This window comes from Atractosteus spatula, chromosome 11, assembly GCF_055471065.1.
Source record: "Atractosteus spatula isolate fAtrSpa1 chromosome 11, fAtrSpa1.hap1, whole genome shotgun sequence".
NCBI lineage: Eukaryota > Metazoa > Chordata > Actinopteri > Semionotiformes > Lepisosteidae > Atractosteus > Atractosteus spatula.
This window is the reverse complement of record NC_142716.1, coordinates 4,889,282-4,908,367: the sequence shown is the minus strand read 5'-3', so window position 1 is coordinate 4,908,367 and position 19,086 is coordinate 4,889,282. Positions and strand designations below refer to the sequence as shown.

The 19,086-nt window shown below is 41.9% G+C and overlaps 4 protein-coding genes across 6 annotated transcripts in view; 2 read left to right on the top strand and 2 right to left on the bottom strand.

The window, feature by feature from the left end:
- dmap1 (DNA methyltransferase 1 associated protein 1) overlaps nucleotides 1–3,083 on the bottom strand; it is a 32,759-nt gene extending 29,676 nt beyond the window's left edge. Inside the window, exon 1 of one of the 3 annotated variants that reach the window (XM_088927551.1) lies at nucleotides 3,052–3,083. The gene's annotated coding sequence lies outside the window, so the exon portion shown is untranslated. Of the gene's footprint in view, nucleotides 1–722; nucleotides 866–3,051 lie in introns of those variants that run through there. The other 2 variants (XM_088927553.1, XM_088927550.1) reach the window with 2 other exon arrangements.
- Nucleotides 1,382–5,612, bottom strand: tmem53 (transmembrane protein 53). The gene is made up of 3 exons (XM_088927554.1): nucleotides 5,384–5,612; nucleotides 4,733–4,836; nucleotides 1,382–3,802 (listed from the first exon to the last, which is right to left on the bottom strand). Exons 1-3 carry the CDS (start codon nucleotides 5,436–5,438, stop codon nucleotides 3,092–3,094), a joined length of 870 nt encoding a protein of 289 aa, XP_088783680.1. The 5' UTR covers nucleotides 5,439–5,612; the 3' UTR covers nucleotides 1,382–3,091.
- Nucleotides 5,613–5,826: 214 nt separating this feature from the next.
- On the top strand, nucleotides 5,827–18,417 carry armh1 (armadillo like helical domain containing 1). The gene is made up of 14 exons (XM_088927188.1): nucleotides 5,827–5,944; nucleotides 6,242–6,497; nucleotides 7,101–7,169; nucleotides 7,703–7,869; nucleotides 8,667–8,863; nucleotides 9,464–9,548; nucleotides 9,902–10,018; nucleotides 11,089–11,161; nucleotides 11,533–11,662; nucleotides 11,928–12,005; nucleotides 12,482–12,563; nucleotides 13,811–13,945; nucleotides 17,979–18,066; nucleotides 18,270–18,417. Exons 2-14 carry the CDS (start codon nucleotides 6,292–6,294, stop codon nucleotides 18,415–18,417), a joined length of 1,575 nt encoding a protein of 524 aa, XP_088783314.1. The 5' UTR covers nucleotides 5,827–5,944; nucleotides 6,242–6,291.
- The window catches only part of tesk2 (testis associated actin remodelling kinase 2), a 35,564-nt gene continuing 29,550 nt past the window's right edge, over nucleotides 13,073–19,086 (top strand). Inside the window, exon 1 of the mRNA XM_088926785.1 lies at nucleotides 13,073–14,611. The gene's annotated coding sequence lies outside the window, so the exon portion shown is untranslated. The remainder of the gene's footprint in view (nucleotides 14,612–19,086) is intronic.

Sequence of the window (19,086 nt, the reverse complement as noted above, 5' to 3'; positions counted from 1 at the left end):
AAAGTACTGGACGTGTTGGGTTATATTGGAACAAGATGGCCACTTACCAAACAACTATTGCCTTTCAAGGATAAGGAAAAGGTTTCCACATTAGGATCTCTTTAAGAGACAAATCCATTACATTCACACTTGGTATCAACAAACGGTATTGAGACTTGCGGCCTAAGTATTCGCGGAGTAACGTCGAAGAAGATTTTTTTTTTATTTTTGAAACAATGTGACTGATAGTTTGAGATCAGCGAATCCTAACAGTCTATTACCCAACAGTGAATTTGGTCAGACAGCACTTGCACTGTATCTTTTATCTTGCTAGTTCCATTTACAATATTACTGTAGTTAACAGCAACAATGTCTATGGTAATCATTCACTTCAGTTATGTTTTCGGTTAAAATGGGGATCATATGAGCACCGATGTTTTAAAAGTCCATCCTCGACTAAAAACGTTCACTACGGCAGAAACCGAATGAACGGTGTTCAAAACATTATTCTTCCTTCAGATTAATTGTACGTACAACCTAAACGTAAGACATCTCTTACAATACGCAGAATCACTCGGATAAGAAAAAAGCAAAAACCCATTTTAAAATAAAGGCTCGGAGAACAGGCAAGACCTATAGAAAAGACCGGGGATTCAAACATTTGTAGGCCTCTACAGAAAACGATTAAAATAAAAAGCACGATATTAAATGTACCGTTTACAGATCATAAACAGAGAATTTACCTTTTTTGTGTGTAAACAGCACGACTCCTTTCCTTTACACAAAAAAAAATTGTCCCAAAAAGCAAATATTCTGTTTCGCTTGTTACAGCCTTTATTCTCCTTTAAAAGCAACGAGTACCAGTTGAATTCTGGTTGTCGTAGTTGTTTAAACACTGGACTACAGTCCCCAGAATGCATCGGGTGGCGACACTTCTTAAAAGCAAGGAATGTTGAATAGTGATGGTGGATTCTAAGAAATTCTGTTCTGTTCTAGACTTGCTGCCCTGTCTTTCTCACACCTGAAGAAGGCTCCACGGCCGAAACGTAGTGTTCTCTTTCTTCTCTTTTCAGCATGGAATAAACCTATTACTTGTTCCTTTGCAGCCTACGCATGCTGACGCAGCTACCCACCTGAACAAGTATAGTCCAGTCCTTAATATGAGATTTGCTCTGCCGAAGACTGTTCCACAGAAAGGGCGATACAGCTGTCTCGTATGCAGTATCTCTGGGACTCATTACCACAGTCCGTTAGGGACTGTATAGTGTCAACATTTTTTAAACCTATTTAAAGATCTATTTGTACTACATTATGTGTATTTGTATTACAGGTGGCATTGAATGGTGCTTTGAGTTTCTTAAATCAATTAGAATATTACTGTTATTATAAATTGTGTAGCTAGTTTTTTATGGTGATATTCTATAGTTTATTTGAAATATAAAAAATATTTTAAACAGTCCATGAACTTGTGACAAAAAGGCATATTTTTATAGCTTACAATATTAGTGTAAATATAAACAAATTCACAAATCAAGTATTGTACTTAGTTTCTGCACATTTGTAACATATAATGTAATGACTGTCATTGTTGGCAAGAAAGAAAGTCACTTAAAATGTGAGAATTTCATTAGATCATTTTTCTGCGATACTAAACAAGCTCTAGATTTTTTAAAAAAAAAACTTTAATTCAATTTGTAAGGCAAACAAATTTCTGGTGTGCAATTAGTTAACAATATAGCATTAAGCACAAAGGCACAAATGTCAAAATCACAAACAATGTGAACACATTAGAAATGTCATATGGAAAAGCAAACCAGGATACTCACATGCAGACACACTGAAAGCAATCTTACAATATATGAACATCAACACAGTAACAAGACAGAATCAAGTAGCTTACAGCATGGTATTGTTTCTTATTTTTTATATTGGTCCAAATCACAAGCAAAGTACTGAGAACCTTTGTCTATATTGATATACATTAACAATATGATTTTCCACAAATTCAATAACGGAAAACTTATTTTTCCTGATGATACATTCTTTTTCCTTTTATGTGTATTATCAAAAAAGGATTAATATTTTTAACAGTGTAAATCTCACATTAAAAAAAAGTGAATTGCCTCTCATACATTATTAATTTTGTATAGACTTCAAACTAAAGCTCTGGATTCTTTTATACAAATGTGAGGAGGCAGCCTTTCTATTCAAAATACTGCAGCAGATACTGCTATTCCACAACTGCACATTTTCTAAGGGAAATATGAGAAACAACTGCACTAACAGGGCATTATTTCATCTTAACTCATTTATCGTCTACCATGAACTTCACCTATTTTAAGGATTCGGAACACTCTTAAACTCATTTTTATACTAGGCTACCCCTCATGGTTGAGGGCGACAGCCTATGAATGTCAGAGAAGAGGAAAGAAGACGCAACCTTCACATATCTTATGTGCATCTATAGATTAAAACAATCCTGTCACACGAAATGTTGTAGCGAGACGCTACACTCTCAGACTGGCTAAATTCTAAACACTTCACAGTCGATAAGGCCTTTGGTATGTTTGTACAAAAGTCCCCTTTAAAATGTCTGCCAAAATAAAAACTCAAACCTTCAGTTTGTGAACAAAGCGCACATCGATAAGTTTGTTTGGGAAAGCTGGCACGGGGAAGGCACAGGAATCTCGCCTGGTGAAAATAGTTCAGGTGCTTCACGAGCGTTTCTTCCTACATTTCCAACTCGAAACCTACACCAAAATTAAAAGTATTAAAACTAGAGAGGCGAGCCTTTTATTAAGGCTGCAGTATTCCCCTGTACCTGAGAATTGTGGTCTTGCAAATATTGCTCAAGCACAGCCTGTAATGTGCCGACTTCCACAGAACTGAATTCCTTCAGGAATCTTCTATTGAACACTGACGTTCGACATTTTTAACAAACAGCTTATTTCTATTTTCTGCATCTTTGGACCGTCCTGCTGAAGCAGCATTCTACGCTAGGACACTGAAATGTAAAACTTCATGCCAGGCATTTCCCCCCCCCCCACAGTAGCTCGTTTTTCCAAGGCCTACGATTGGATTTCCTTTGTTTTTAAAAAAAACAGCGTTTCCCTCAGGAGGAGGTGTCGGCGGGGACGGCGAGACGCCTCTTCCCCGGGGCTTCCTCCTCGCTCCGCAGGCAGCTGCGCAGGAACGCCAGGCACCGGCCGGAGTACTCCTCCGGGAAGGCGCGGAAGTGGCACACGTGGCCCGACGTGGCGAAGTCGACGCGCTCCGCCCGGACGCCCCTCCGCCGCCGCGCCTGGGCCATGGCCTCCACGTCTCCGGGGGCGATGACCGCGTCGGCCCGGGAGTAGAGGAAGAGCTGCGGCCAGCCCGAGGGGTCCTCCAGCATGGCGTCGTAGTGGCTCCTGTGGATGTGCCTGGTCAGGGGGTACAGCACGATCCGCAGCACCACCACGGCGCAGGCGAACAGCACCAGGAGTGCGCACCGGAGCACCACGTTGGTCTGCGGCCCCAGGGTGGCCTGCAGGGCCCGGAGAGAGCCCGTCAGGTTCCGGTTCCCTGGGGCGCTGTCCACGACCGTGCCCACCACTCTCAAGGTGCACAGCTGGCTGTGGCTGTGCAAGAGCTCCACGATGTAGCGGTACAGCATGAACCCCCCGTTGCTGAACACGTGGAAGAGAATGGGGCTCTTCTCCACCTCGTAATCGAACAGCAGATCCAGGAGCTTCCGGGCGGTGGAGGAGAGCTCCTTGCTCCCGAAAAGCTCAGAGAAGAACACAGCCTTCCACGGCGCAGTGTAGCGTATTGTGATGCAACCCTGAAATGGTGAAAACGGGAAAGGGTTAGGAGGATGAACCACCTGGCGGTAAGGAGACGTCTCGCAGTTCTGGACTTCAGGACGCCCCCAGGGAGACACATCCCACTCAGCACCAAGGGCATAACCGTGGAAACTGTCATCTGCTTCAGGTTCCTCAGGTCTCAGCAGATCTCCACAAACTTGGCTTGGTCTCACATCACTGTAGCCAGTCTGAAAAGGGCACAACAGCATCTCCACCTTCTGCGGAGCCTGAAGAAATGCGGTATGGGGAAGCAGCTACTCATGAACTTTTACCACAGCACCACAGAAAGTGTCCTCGCTGGTGGTATAGCTGTATGGTACAGCAATACTACCATAGGTAACGAAGATGCTCTGCAAAGGGGTGTAGCAATGGTACAGAGGATTTATAGGATGCGATTTAACATCAACTGATGAGATTCGCACCATCCGCTGCTGCAGTACAGCCCAATCCATCATTCAGGCTGCAGGATCCCAACCATCCCGGCCACAAACTGTCCTCCCCCTGCGCTCTGGCCAGTGGTACCGCACTGTTAAAGCACAGACCACTAGGCTTAAGAACAGCTTCTATCTTACTGCAGTGCGCATCGTTAACAACTAACTGTGCAATGCGTCAGAACTCAATGCACCTCTGCACTATGCACTTTTGACTTGGACTACAATGTATTTTTTATTCACTGCCACATATTTATTGTTCTCTACCATGTATTTAATGTTCTGGTTGTTTATAGTGACTGTACACTCTGTCATTATGTATTATGTACCGTGTTATAATGTACCGTCTACATTGTGCGGTGTTGTCTGCTGTACGGTGTATGTCCTGAGAGATTGGTGACTTCTAACATACTTGTAGAGTATTTTCGGCAATAAACTCCTCTCATATTATTGTCTTCTTTCTTTTTCAGCACTGACCTGTTCATTATAAATGGAGCTGTATTTTGCTAGGTGTTTATCATTGCAACCTGCCCAGCCCAGCAAGATCACGACTGGCTCCTTCTGCCCATACCAGTGTTTTTCTAGAGGAAGAAAGCAGTTAAAGCACATAAAATATAAAACAAACTAAAAGCAGATTGACTTCTGATGACAGTTTACAGAAAGCGATTGGCTTTTCTGATTTGTTCCATTTACTTCTTTTATGTAGTTTATTTAAACAAACTTTGTTAGGTTAAGGTAGTCTGAAATCCCCAAAACAATTCTATTTCTATTAACCTGGAAATAAGACTACAAAATACATTTCTATTTCTATATTCTGGATATTGAGAGGAGGGTCGATGGCCCATCTGCGATTCAGTGTTACAGTGTTATTTGTTGTATAATTTACTCGCTCTTCGCTCAGGGCGGCGCTCTGGTTTTGTAGAGGCCTGCTATGTGTACATGTCCTGATCAAACACTTTCTGCAACCGCTGACCAACTGCTGTTTGACACAACGTCAATGATATCGTCACGGTACACTTCATTCGGGAAAACGGTGTCAGCAAAAATCCTTGTTAGCTACAGACAGGAGGAAGGACTACTAAATACATCACTTCTGCGTCTTAATGTTATTGACCGACTCCTACTCACCTGAAACGTGCGGCTCGGGGAATACGATGTTATAATCTAGGCCGACATCTCCCATGCTGTCACTGTTTTACCCCCTCGTCTACTGTTACTTATTTAGCAGCAATGATATTATACAAACTATTATCTTTTATCTGCTTGTCAACAAGACCTCAACTTCTCGTAACAAACGTATGATCCCAGTGTTTACACTGCAAAGCGTTACAAAACCACCCCCCGTTTTTTTTACACTGTCGCCGGAAACTCGGATCAGCCAATCACATGCGCAGGTGGCGGTTTGCTGTGACGTCACTGCATAGCAACTGCAAGCTTCTCCTGGCAACCGTGTATTTCACAAACAGATCGCAGAGACGCCGTGCCTTTTTTGTCGGCTTCACACTTGATATTGGTTACAGCACGACGCTCTTCCTGGCTATTTGCTCGAAAATTGTCAATCAAAGAAGAGGTGGAGTCTTTCCAAAAAATGTTGAATTAATTTGAGGACTGGCTGTTTTGCGTGTAACCGATTTACAAAGCCTTTCCCTCGGTTCCTTCATTTTGCCTTTTGCAGTCTCAGGAAGTTGGGTAAAGTATAACGTTAAAAGTAAAATTGTAACCCAATTACACTTTTGTCGGACATTGGTAGGAATTATACTGTATAACGTCTCAAAGGTATTTATTTCAGTCTGAAGTCAAAACTGAAATTAAAGGCCGTTTTTTGAATACGGAAACTTAGCTGTATATATGTTTTGCAATATAATATATTTAAGGCCGCAAAATCTCTTATTCCTTAACAGAGCAACATTTCCTTAAAGTGCCTTTCACTTAAGTTAAAGCACGTTTTGTGTCAGCTACTCTTGTCTTCCTCTTGTATCAGTGCAGTACGGCGGATTGAGTGCCCTGGCACTGTGGCTGTCTGCTGAAAACTAAAGATGAGCTCCAGCAAAGAGCAGACAGCGGTCAGCAAGGTGGTGGAATTGCTGCAGGAGTGGGACCAGGGCAACAAGGACGTCCGGAAGCGCCTGCTTATCCGCTTCTTGAACGAGAATGCAGGGAAGACCAGCCCTGAGCTGGAACTGGAGTTTGCCCAGGCTGCTAGTCTCTTCCTGGCCAGACTGACTGCTTGGATGAGGCTGACGTATCCTTTAGCTCTTTATGTAAGGCAACAGTTGCATTTTACAAAGAGGTATACTATAGTATTAAAAAAGTTCCCAACAAAAGGAGGCAGCACTTCAGTACATAAAGCCTTAATAGTTAATGGATCCAAGGGTTTCATCCAGCCAATTGTTTGAAAGAAGCTAGAGCACAGCTTTCAACAACATGGCCTGGCAGCTTGTTCCATACTCCCACAATCCTTTGTGTAAAGACACGCCTCCTGTCCTGACTGGAGGATCTCATCCAGCTGTTTCTGGAAAGAAAAAAGGGTATTGGCTTCAACAACATGGCTGAGCAGCTTACTTGTTCCACACTCCCACAACTCTTTGGGTAAAGTAGTGCCTCCCGTTCGTAGGTTTAAATCTCACTTCCACGTAGATTTTGATTTGTGCCCGTCTGGTGCGTGTTTCCCTTTTCATTCTGATGAAATTCAGATTCTTTCATTCTCTGTTAAAGGCTAAAAATACTGTACCTGAGCAAGTATATAGAAAGTTGCAGCGCGCTGCATACCTCAAACTGGAAATAAAAGATAGCAAAGGGTGAAAAAAACGATTTATTGCCCCTGCCTTAACCTGAATTTTCACAGATACATGATTGGCACACATTTACGTTTGCAGTTAAAGGCTATTGGCGTATTCCTCTCTGCAACTGGAAAGTAAGCATTTATTTTATTAATTTTAGAATCACCAAGCATTTTAGTTAAACCCGCCCATAGTGGAATAGTCAGTAGTAAGAGTATTTTTTTCATGTCTTGGGTTATACAGGCAGGCTCCTATGACCCGCCCACTTTTGAGCCAATCATCTTTTAAAACATCACTTGAACCACCTCCCCCTTGAAAGAATTACAGTGTTGATTGGAGGAGAGGTGCGTCCTTCACAGGAGGCTGCAGGGGTTACTCGGTCACAAAGGTCCCTGTCCATCTACCCTCAGCGGCTCCCAGCCAATTGTGCAACACCCTTTGGGGAATCCCAGTCACTCGAACCCTTGATCATAAAACTCAGTCTGCATTTGGACAAACATCTTTACCCATTGAGCTGCTCGGTATCCTCCCAACACGTTTTTGTATTTTTTGTAAAAAGGAAGAATTTAAATTTCTTTAAAAACTAAATGTTTACAATGTGTTATTTTTTCCCCTTTTCCTTTCCTTTTTTTTCTTCTCCCTTTATGTCTATTCTTGCCCCTCTCAGTCATCGTTACCTGATCGAATTTTTGGAAGTAGGGGGTGTTTTGACTCTCCTCGAGATCCTGGGGCAGACACAGATAAAGGAAGAGGACAAAGCCGAGGCTCTTAATCTGCTTCATATTATTGCAAGTGCTGGGAGGAAGTACAAAGAGCTCATCTGTGAGAGCTATGGTGTGTAGAGTTTTCAGTTTAGCAGAGATAAGTGGACATATCTTCGACAAACATTAATTGACTTGCATACCTTCTATCCATATATACCTGAAACATACCATACTGTATTAATTTTGGCCAGAATACAGGGGGAAAACTACAGAACTCATTTTCGTGAATTATGCATGTCAGGTGCGAGGGAGAATTTTGATCCCATAGCCTAAAATACAAGCACGTGTGAGAGTGTGACGAGCTTATACTGGGTTTGTATAGTTATTGGAAGAATGATTGCCAACTCTGGCACTTGATAGTCCCAATCCAGTTAGCCTAAAACATCGCCCTAAATCACCTTTAACAAAAGTTTCTGAACACTCGGACGTTAGTGATTACTTAAGAAAGTAATTTAATCATCAGAGGGAACTCTGGATACTGAAAGGTATTAAGATATTCTGTTAAAATGTATTGTTACTAAGTTGATCAAAATTTAGTTGTTCCTGGCATTTCTTTATAAACAGATGATTCAATAGTCTGGCCTGTCTGTAGAAGCTGCTGGTGTCAGGCTCAACAGAACCAGGGATGGATATATAATATAAAAATAAATATTGGCAATCTGCCATTAGATTATTTCTCCTTGCACTTTTTCTTGTATGGGGCTAAAAAGAGTTAGCATTGTATACAATGTTGGAGACCAAACTCAAGCAGCTTGGGGGATGTTGTGTTCAATGAGAACAAAACAAGGAGTTAATTATCACAATATCAGGATTTTTAGGCTCACGAAAAGTCAAGCGAGGTTTTGAAATGTCTTTTGGCTATTAAAGGTGTGCGTGCCATAGCCGAGTGCCTGGCAAAATCCAAGGCAGAGGACACTCAGGAGAAGGCCAACTGCCTGCTGGAGTCCCTGGCCCAGGGAAACCCGAAGTACCAAAAGCAGGTGTACAAGGGCCTGATTGCACTACTGCCTTGCACCTCACCCAAAGCACAGCAGCTCGCCCTCCAGACAGTCCGCGTTGTGCAGGTACCGGAGCAGGCGCTCTAAGTCAGACTCTGGTGGTGCACGCTGTGGGACTGGAGAGAGAGCACAGCACCTCAGCTCCAAAAAGATGCTGAAATGTATTTTGTTTTGTTCATTTTACGCCATCCACAAAACTACATGGTGCAAAAAAAGGGCCAATGCAAACATTTCAGTCACATTTGCCATTGTCATCAGTGCTGTGTAGGAGCAGCTGCTGCCTGTATTATTGCTTCCCGTATCCTGTCTGTGTGGGCACTAAAGACAATTGTTCGGCAAACCTTTCATTTGAGTCAATCTGATTATAGGAACATTCTTTAAATATGCCAATTTATGTTCACCAGTTGATTAATTCCCTTTTCAAATTGGAGAGAAATCACATAATTTAGGAGTATTGTTGTTATACTGTCATGTTAATCATGCCCTCTTTGGTCTTTTCGTTCTTTTCTTAGATTTTGTTAAAGTGGCAAAATTAAGGGGAGCAAGATCTGTGAATAGTTGGGTTGTATCATTTGATTTAAATAATTTAGAGAATGAAAAATACAAATATATTACTTTCAGGAGTTTTTGCACTCAAGCCTTTCAGTGTTCACTTGTTTCTTCTAGGAAATTGTGAAGGTAGCACATCCAAGCATTGTAGAACCTTTGTTGAATTTATTGAGATCCTTGCATCTTGAAGTCCAGTATGAGGGTAAGTATTAAGCAGGAAGATTTACCGGCAATCCTCAAAGAGAAAATAAACAGAATATTGAATAATTTGAGAATCATCCTGGTAAATCAACAACTATATGATGTTATTGTACAGTAATTTGGTACACAGAGAAAGCGAGTATTATACTTTCCAAAAAGAAATTGTGTTTTTATATTGGAATTTACAATTCAAGTTGTAAATAAAGCTTGTCATAATGCACTTAATAAAGCTAAATACCAATACACTTATAAATTGATGAAAAATTACTGTTCAAATGTGAGTGTTAATGCCTCATATATCCTTTCTCTGTGAGTAGTAGTACTGTGAGTAGTGATGGAAGTTCTGTGTTTCAGCTATTGAGCTGATCCAAGATCTGGTACACTATGATGTCAGACCAGCTCTTCTGAAAGGTTTGGTTGCTTTGCTGAAACCAGCAAAAGAAGGAATTCAAACACCGAAGATCCTGAATGGTAAATTAATAAGGTCTATGTTTGACTTTTATGCGTAAACACTAATATTAATTACTGATTTTCATTAAACAAGTTTAAATCCCCTGATTCTTGGCACGAGCATTGTAGTTTGTATTAACATGTTGATGCACAAAGCTTATACAGTCTTCTACTTGTACATGACTACAGGAAATAAGTGCTAATGATAAGGTGGTAAAGTTGTGTTTACAACCACCAGATGTCAGTAAAACCACACATTTCTCTGAACCTCCCTCCTTGTTTATGGAATATTCTGTGTGTGGTCATACAGGGAGGCCAGCTGTAAGAGCAGGGTTCCCAGGTTGCTGTAACCACAGACTTTGGTCACCTACTGAGAGACAGCTGGTCTGGCTGTATGTGCTGTCTTCCAGAAATAGACTGGTTTTCATAAAATTCCCTGCATGTGCACACCAGTTTCTGACTTGATAATCATGTTGTCTCTTTTAATTTGAAAGCTGTCTCATGTGTTTTTGACATATTTGATTCTTAGTAACCCATTTTCAGGAGTATTCATTGGTAGAGTTCCTAGAAGCTACGTATATAGCTAGGCCTATCAGATCCTCTAAAGCAGACTTTTTTTCCCCAGTGTTAATGCAAAACACTGCCATTTTTATGCCATTATTGCAAATAAAAGAACATGATGTAATTGAGCTGCCAAACATGTTTTGTGATATTTGAAAGCATTAGATTAATTCAGTTTTATTTATTTTGCTTTGTAAGTAACACCAAAACTGTGCAATTACCAATAATATTTTTGGGTTGTTGGACTGTTGACTGTATTGTAGTCTACTTGAAGTTATAAGATATGATAAGATATGCCAGCGTATGAAGAAGGAAGAAGAAAAGAAAAGTAGAACCTATTCCCAGCTATGTTTTGACAGGGGTATAAAAGCACATTAGGGGATATTGTGTATCGTGAAGCGTACATGTTTTATCAATTTATTTAGTAGTATTTAATCAGTGATACTAATTTAATATAATTTAATCAGTGATACTAAACCATAAAGACTCAGGACACAAAATGAGAAAGAAACTGTTGCTCATTTTGCCAGCAGCAGAAATGACAAGTTTGCCGGAGTCCTTGCCAGTGTTTGTTCAGCAAGCTGCAGCAGCTAAAGCTATAAGGTAAGTTAAAATGTGACAAAGCGTTTTTTTCTAAACTGAATAATTGAACCACCATCATCATTAATTCTGCCTATGGCACTCATAACTTAACTTCATTAACAGGAATAAGTCCTCTGCAATTCACTTATAACCCTTACTGGTTAAGCCTTATTGTACTCTATAACTACTAATTAATGCTTAATGTATTATAGGAAGATGCTAAAAACATATCAGAATTAGATGATGTTCTAGCAAATGTTACCATTTCAGTGAAGCATGTTTTTGTGAAAGAGTGGTAGTGGTGTACACCAGCAGTGGAATAGGTGTTGTTTTTCTACACTTGAACTCATTGTGTAATATCCGCTCTCTGAAACTGGCACGTTGCCCCGCAGGACACTGGCACAGGTCGGCCCGGCCCTGTCAGAGGAGCTGCTCCACCTCGGAGTGGTGCATCACCTGCTGTGTGCCATGGGCAACCAGCACCACGCCGACAGCCAGCGCCAGGCCAGCCTCGCCCTGGAGGTCAGCACTCACCCTGCAAGCACATGGCTCAAACACACACTCCACCCGCTTGAGCCTGAAAGAGGGCCAGCGCACTAGTAGCCACTGATCCTGAAACACCTGAAGAAGGCACCACAGCTGAAATGTCGTGTTTCTTTTCTTACCTTGCAGCACAGAATGAACTTTTACCTGTTCCTTTAGATACTACAGTAGGATCTATTGGTTTTACAGTGTCTACATAGTAACAGTGATATTGCAATTAATGACCTTCTCATTTATACTGCAGTGGTTTGTCCGTACCTATCCTGTTGTGGAGGAACATGTACATAAAGCAATGGGAGACACCCTGTTTGGACTGTTTTTAGTAAGTTGGTTTTATATTTTTCTTGGTCATATATGAACGTACGCATTCATATTGGTTTGAGCATTTTTACAAAATTGTGATGGATTGTAAATTGTTCATAAATTGTGTGATACTGATAGTTGTATGAATCAGGCTTCTCAATAGCTATGTGTGACAGCCTTTTTGACAGCACCGCAAGAGCAGTCTCTGAAGTGCTTTCTAAATGGTAATATTTCACTACATCCTGACAAATTCCGTAATATAAACTAAGTCGAATATGTCTCTGTTAGACCAGCTTTTCCCATACTGAGATAATTTAACACATCTGTGGAATGTATGATCTTCACAAAGATTTGTGAATTTGTTTGTTTTTCAGTATATCTCTGAAAGGGTGTTCTCTTCAAGCCCACCTTTATTTTTTTATTTTAATTAAATTGAAATGAGCTGTAGAGAATTTGCCAAAACCTAAAGTGGTATTATGCTTATGTGAATCTTAGGAAAATCCAGAGGTTTTATATATGAAGATGGATGAAATTCAAGCAGATATTTTGTCATCTAACAAAGTTCATATCTCTGGAGGTGAGTATGCCTGTTTATGGGGAAAACTGACTTCACAAAATAAACCATTAGCTATAACTAAATGAAAAGTGAAAAAATTGAATTGATTAGTTTAGTACATATACCAGGAGGCATTACAAATGCATTACAAATACCATAAAAGAGCATAGGCTTTGTTGCCTTTTTACTGCCTCTCTCTGGTTTTTGTATTTATTGAAAGTATGTATCTATACTTAAAGTGCTTTGATTTTAATTTGTTTTGTTTTGCTAACATTATGTTACCTCTTTTCTCTTTTAGTTCTTGAAGACCCTGAATAATTGTTTGTTTTAAATAAACCAGAATTGTGGATGTTAAAGCTTCATTCAGTTGTTGGTGCATAACTTACTTTCCAGATAAAATACCTTTGAAAATAAAAGAATGACAGCCTGTTGACAATCACATAACAACGAGCGCCAGTTCATTTTATAAATATAGCGAAGATTTATTGTAACTAATATATAAACATGTAAAAGGAAATATTGTACGTGTAAACCAGATCTACACTTAACGTACATCATAAAGGCTTTGCTTTTATTTTTCCCGTAGAAGGCGCTAAAGTATCATATTTGATGCAGCGTCCCATCAAATTAAATATATTTTTCCCTTCATAGCATGCAAGGGTTCAGTGAACGTCTTGCTTTATTCACTTTTGCGATCTTAACATGTTGGATGAACTTCTTTTTATGATCAACAAAACGGCTGGTTTCTGATTCATCTTTCCCGGTACAGTGGAAAAACCTTAGATCAATAAATTAAGTTTATGTGACATTTTTACACACGAACATTGTTCTCCCTGCAGTGTTTATCTTTCCTGCCGTTTCTGTAACACATACGTGCTGCGCGTTTCTTCAAATACAACAACTTAAGCAGAACTGTAAGCCACATAATGAGTTGTTTTGCGGGGAAACCGAATACACTGCTCCGGACAACATCTTTAGTGAGAAGTGCGATACAAAGCATGTGTATGTGGACTATTTGTTTTCTGCGTCCCGGTGGTTCTTGTATAAAAATCAGTTAAAATTAGTCCTGCAATGTTTTTTTTTCCTCAACATGGTAGTCGTGCAAAAACTGACAATTGTACAACTTTTGAAAGCTGAGTGATATTTCCAAGCCAAAGAGAAAAATGATGATTCCATCGTCCCCAGCCCTTAGCTGAGACGACGCATTCATCGCCACAGAGCAAAAGGACGCGCCGCATTGGCTTGTGCCCCCCCCGCGACCAGCGCAGCTGTCCGCCTCTTCATTGGTTCCCGTTGCTGTCACTCAACCATGATCCCGCCTCCCGCGGGCGGCTGGCTGTGCCCATTGGTGAAGCGGCCCGTCCATCACCGGGCCCACGGGACGGGTCAGATTTCCGAGCTGGGTCTGTGGGGAGAGGCGAAAAGAAGTGCTGTAACTGGAGTCCGACAAGGCGATGTTTAAAAAATTCAGGCACACACCAGACTGAGAAGGCAGAAGCAGGAAGGGTGTTCAGCCAGACGGGGGTTTTTCTACGACAAGGCAGCCTTGGAAGTGGGAGCTCGCACCGCTTTTCGGAGAGGCACCTGAGAGGCGTCACGCAGAAAACGGGAGGAACTTGAATGATCCGCCAGACGTAGTTAAAACGAGAAATAAATAAACGCGGAGGATCTCCTGGCTGGCTGGCGGGCGGGAGAGAAACAAAAACCACAAATAACTCCAGGAGGGATTGTTTTCAAAGCCCGACGTGAATTCCTGCTCTGGTTGAAGAGAGAGGAGAAGCGGTTTCACCAGCGGGTCCGCGCAATTCGCGCTGCGCTGTCAAGATCGTTGGGAAAGAAACTGCACAGCTCTGCTGCTGCTGCTGCCGCCGATCCCCCCCCCCCTTTTCCTGCACTTCACGTTGTTGCTCTCTCTCGATTTGTTTTGTTTTTTTTCCCCCTCGTCCGCGAAGAAGCTGTTTGCAGGGCGATGTTTTGAGAGGCTCTGCGTTGGTGTTTTGACACGGGACTGAAATGAGGCCCGACCCCCAAGGCCTCTGCACTTAAGTGCAACTGCATGAACATCCAAGGTACGAGACAGGACCGGTTCGCTCTTGCGTTTTCCCCGTCTGTAGCCCGGGGATAGTGTTTTCCTCGTCAGTAATTCGTGTTTTATTGATGCACTGTTTTCACTGCTCCTCCAGCACCAACAGCTAGTTGGTCCCCATTCTTTGTATTATTATTATTATGAGGAGCTAATTATGACCGATTCGGAAAAGCGCTGTGCTCTGTAGGAATTTCAAGATCGCAGGCTGCTAAGATCCAGTATACCGTAAATAAGAGAAAATAAAAAATAACTTTCGAAGTTACAATGTGATCCGAAAACAGTTCAGCAGCAGTAGAACGGGTTTCGGCTATGAAAATGCTCGATAACACGTGAACGACGCTTTGAAGATGCAGCCAAAGGACTTATTTGCACTCGTGCTAGCGATGTAAAAGGAAAAAAAAAACACGTTTTCTGTTTAGTCGGGCGTTTTCCTCGTCTAAACATTAAAAGGCATCAGTTAGTCGTTAGTGGTGATGCTGCGCGGAGAGACTTTGGTCGCTGTAAACTAATAAAATTATCACGCCCTGGAAACCGGTGAAGTCAAAGCCCACTAATATAATAAATGCATCACGCTTTGTGTGCGAAGTTTGTCCTCCTGGTTGGTGTGGAGAGATAGTGGTTACATAGTGTCGCTGATGCTGTTAACTGCGCTATTATTTTAAGTGAATAATGTGTTATATTAACCCTTTCAGGAGAGGTTGGCAGCAAAAGGCGATTGGACACTGCAGTGTTTTCTCCTTGTTGGAAAAAATACCCCTTTAAACAAGCACGATTCTTTCAGTAACGACTCTTCTTGCACAAGAGAATAGCTGTGATGTTTCTTTGATTTCTTGGACGTTGTTTTCTTTTAATTTTACCGACAAGGCAACTTTGTAAACACATGCTTTTGTGTCAGACAGCTGGTTTGCAATGTTGTCTTTTGTCTTTGAGACTAGCATATAGTTAAAAGCGTTTCGTATTCAACTAATTGATATGAGCTCGTTTATGTTGTAAAATACCGATGTTCTGGCGAAGAAGTTGGAAGTAATAGGATCTTGTACTGTGGTGCTCGCTTGTGAGTAGTGGATATTAGTCTGCTAGCACTGATCCTGGGAATTAATTTCAAGCTCCGCACAATAAAAAAAGGTTTAAAACATTTAGATTTTTTTTTTTAGACTTTGGATGTTAACCTCTCGCATCTCCCTGAGGTTAATTTTGGGGAGTTTGCCGTGGTCAATAGTCTGTAAATTTTTTGTACAAATTTGTGTTTGCAGTTTAAATCCTAAAAAAAAGTCCCTGTTAAGCACCCAATACATAATATTCATAACCGTCTGGCCGTCTTGACCTGTACTGATCAGAAGCGCTTTGTCCTTGAATAGTATATGGATGTTGTTATGTGCTTAATTACCGAGTCTTTGTTATCTGTGGCGTGCAATGCATTAAATGAAAGAACCTGGGCAAAAATTAAATTTAAATTAAATTGAACAACCTGATATTTTCTCAATAGGGAGTTTTCCCCCCCTGATTAGTGAGTCGGTGGGATCATTTGAAACTGGCACCCCAGTGTCAGCTGTAGTCAGCCTTCAAAGCTGCTGCTAGCTGGTAAAACTGCGGTAGACTCGCCAGGTCGTGGTTAGCGCTTCCGGCGATTAGCAGCGCTCTGATGGATATTGATAAGCAAGTGAACTTCTCCTTTACTGACTCGCATAGTCTTACTGTAAAGCGACCTATTAGTGTATTAATCCTGTTTCCGGTAGAGCTGCTTGGTTTTAATTGTAGCTTGCTCTGCAGAGCAGCACCCTGTAAGGGGAAGACTGTGGAATTTCTAGGTCGTGGGTGGATCTTTGGTGTAATGTCGCGTTTTCCATAGTCTTTCCCGAGCGTGGCATCTCAAAACGCATATTCAGCCTTTGCGCAAGGATGCTGTTTCACCACTGCCGCGACACCTCTCTGTTTTAGCTATGCGTACACGCCCCCAAAATAAAGAAAAAAAAAGAAAAGCTCTTTGACCATTATTCTAAAGGTGACTATCGAGCTCTCATCTGTATACAGAATGAGCCCGCATGGCTTTATTGAGCTGAGGCAGGTGGTTCAGTGATAAGAATGCTGCGCATTGAATTCATTGCCCATCAAGGATGCAGCATTTCCATTTGTTTTTCAACTCCATTCGTGCAGCTCACATGCTCCCTGGAGACGCCTGGGCTTCAGAATATAGAGGTTTCCGCAAACAGTGTTAGGCCCAGGCTTTTAGTGCTGCGCAGCGATAGGCCACCGTTGTGCGATAATGTAGGTCAGAGAAACAAAATATGCTGCTGAGTTTTACTTTGAAAACATTTGACTATTTAATTACGTCACACTTCTGATTTGTTTTCTTCTTCAGTTGAACACCAGGGAAAACGACAGCCTGCCTTTGGTCACTTTTTAAAAAAAAAAATTGTGAGCGTCTACAAGCGATGTTGGAGAAATGATCCTTATTCGTATAAATATGTAATAAAGACGTATGCGAAAACTAGATGACTTGAGTTTTTCGTAGACGTTTGAAACCGAGGTGTGACTTTTCCCTGTGTAGTCATAGGTTCGTGTGGTAGGAGATGATCTTTGTGTATGTTTGAAATGGCAAAGACACTCCGCACGAGTAACCAGAAGCTGCAGAGGCACTTGGTGCAGAAGCATACGTGTTCTTTCATTATCAGTAATCTCTGGAATTGGAGGCATGCAGTTATTTTAATCCTCACTGTGTACTAAACTGATTGTGCAAAAATCTGATTAAAAGAGACTTATAGTGCAGTACTTACAGCTTTGAGAGGTTTTGCAATAATTAAAGGCTTCTTAGGTCTGAAACATACTGCTGTTTAAATTGTTATAGACTTTGTAGAGAAGTATCGATATTGATAGAATTTGTTTCACTTAGAAATGTGTTGCATCCAAATGCGGCTGGTTACGTTGTAATCATAATGTGCTCCTTACTTGCCTCAGATGCTTATGATCAGTATCTTGCATTTACCTGCTGTGCTGATCCAAATCTTAAGTTGGGATTAAATGTCATCTTCGGTAGTAAAATTAATGTTAACAGACATGGCCAGCATCCTAGAGAGTTGTGGAACATGATCTCTTTTGATGATATCATGCTTCTTTTAATAAATGACTGGATGAGATGCTCTGATCGGTTACCTGCTTGTAGCCGAAAGGGTTAGATGGGCCCAAAGTCAAAAGCTCGTGTGAATTTAAAAAACTGCAATCTTTCATCTGTCTGGATGCAGTCAAGATCCTTCCCTCCGTCCTTCCATTTTCACCCCACTCCCTTGCGTCCCAGCAGCAGCAAGTCATGTAGGCATGTAGGCCATCTTTTTTTTTTTTAACCTCCCCATCAGATGCCAGCTCCTGGATTCCTGAGCTTCCCCAGACTAGCCGAAAGGTCCCTCCAGTGTTGCCCTGGATTGACCTCAAGGTCTCCATCCAGTAGTTCTTTAAAGAAGCCTCCCATGGGGCATCAGGTGCCCGAGCCACCTCCGCTGGCTTCTCTCGATCTGGCGGTGTTTCCTCTCTCTTTGGAGGCTGTCTTGGGATAGCCGAGCTCCTCGGCGTGCCGTGGAGGGCCAGCCCGACAGCTGTGTCGAGATACTTCGTTTCCTCAACTTATACTTTCTGTCTTGTCCGTTTAGTCATTGCCTAGAGTTCATGGCCATCAATGAGGGTGGGGACATAAATCACCCTCTAAATCAGCTCTGCTCTTACTACACTGCTAGTGCCACCCCAATCCAGCAGCCAGCTACCAATGTCAGATGTTTCCTCTTCATCACTCTGGCATAGGCTGTGCTGGGGAGGATGAGGAGTGTGGTACAGCTGGAGCTGATCTTCACCATTTGCTTCCCTTTCTTAAAAATGGGAGCCTCTTCACCCCTTCCCCGGGATGCTGAACTAGGGGTGGTGTCCCTGCCTCCACTCAGCATTGAAGACGTGTGTTATCCACAACACCCCATTGCTTCCGGTAAGGAGGGAGTCTCCACTGGCTTAAGGAGTTCCTCCGTGCTCTTTCCAGATCGTGATTGGTGATTTCCTCCGGTGAGGTTGGCATATCACCAGCCTTGCCAAGAACAGCCCTGACAATGTCTTGCCAACAACTCCTAAGATTTTTTAGAGCATCTTTGAGACATTGCAGTAGTCAATTCTATTCCTTATCCAAAGTCCTCCAGAGATTGCGCTTTGTGAGACCAATATATGAGCATTGCTCAGAAGGCCTCCCATCTTCCACTTGAGTTTCTCTCACCACTGATGTCCACCAGCAAGTCTTAGGCTGGCTGCCATGGGCATTAACCACATTCTGTCCACATCTTTTTGTGTCTGCCTTGGTGGTTGAGGTCCTAGACACAGTCATCTCAGACATAGTGGCCAAATTATCACTTGGAATAAAAGAGAAGGTCTTAATGAGGGGAGAGTGGGCTTTTTTCCCTACACAGAGTTCATGCATTGTGTGGTTAT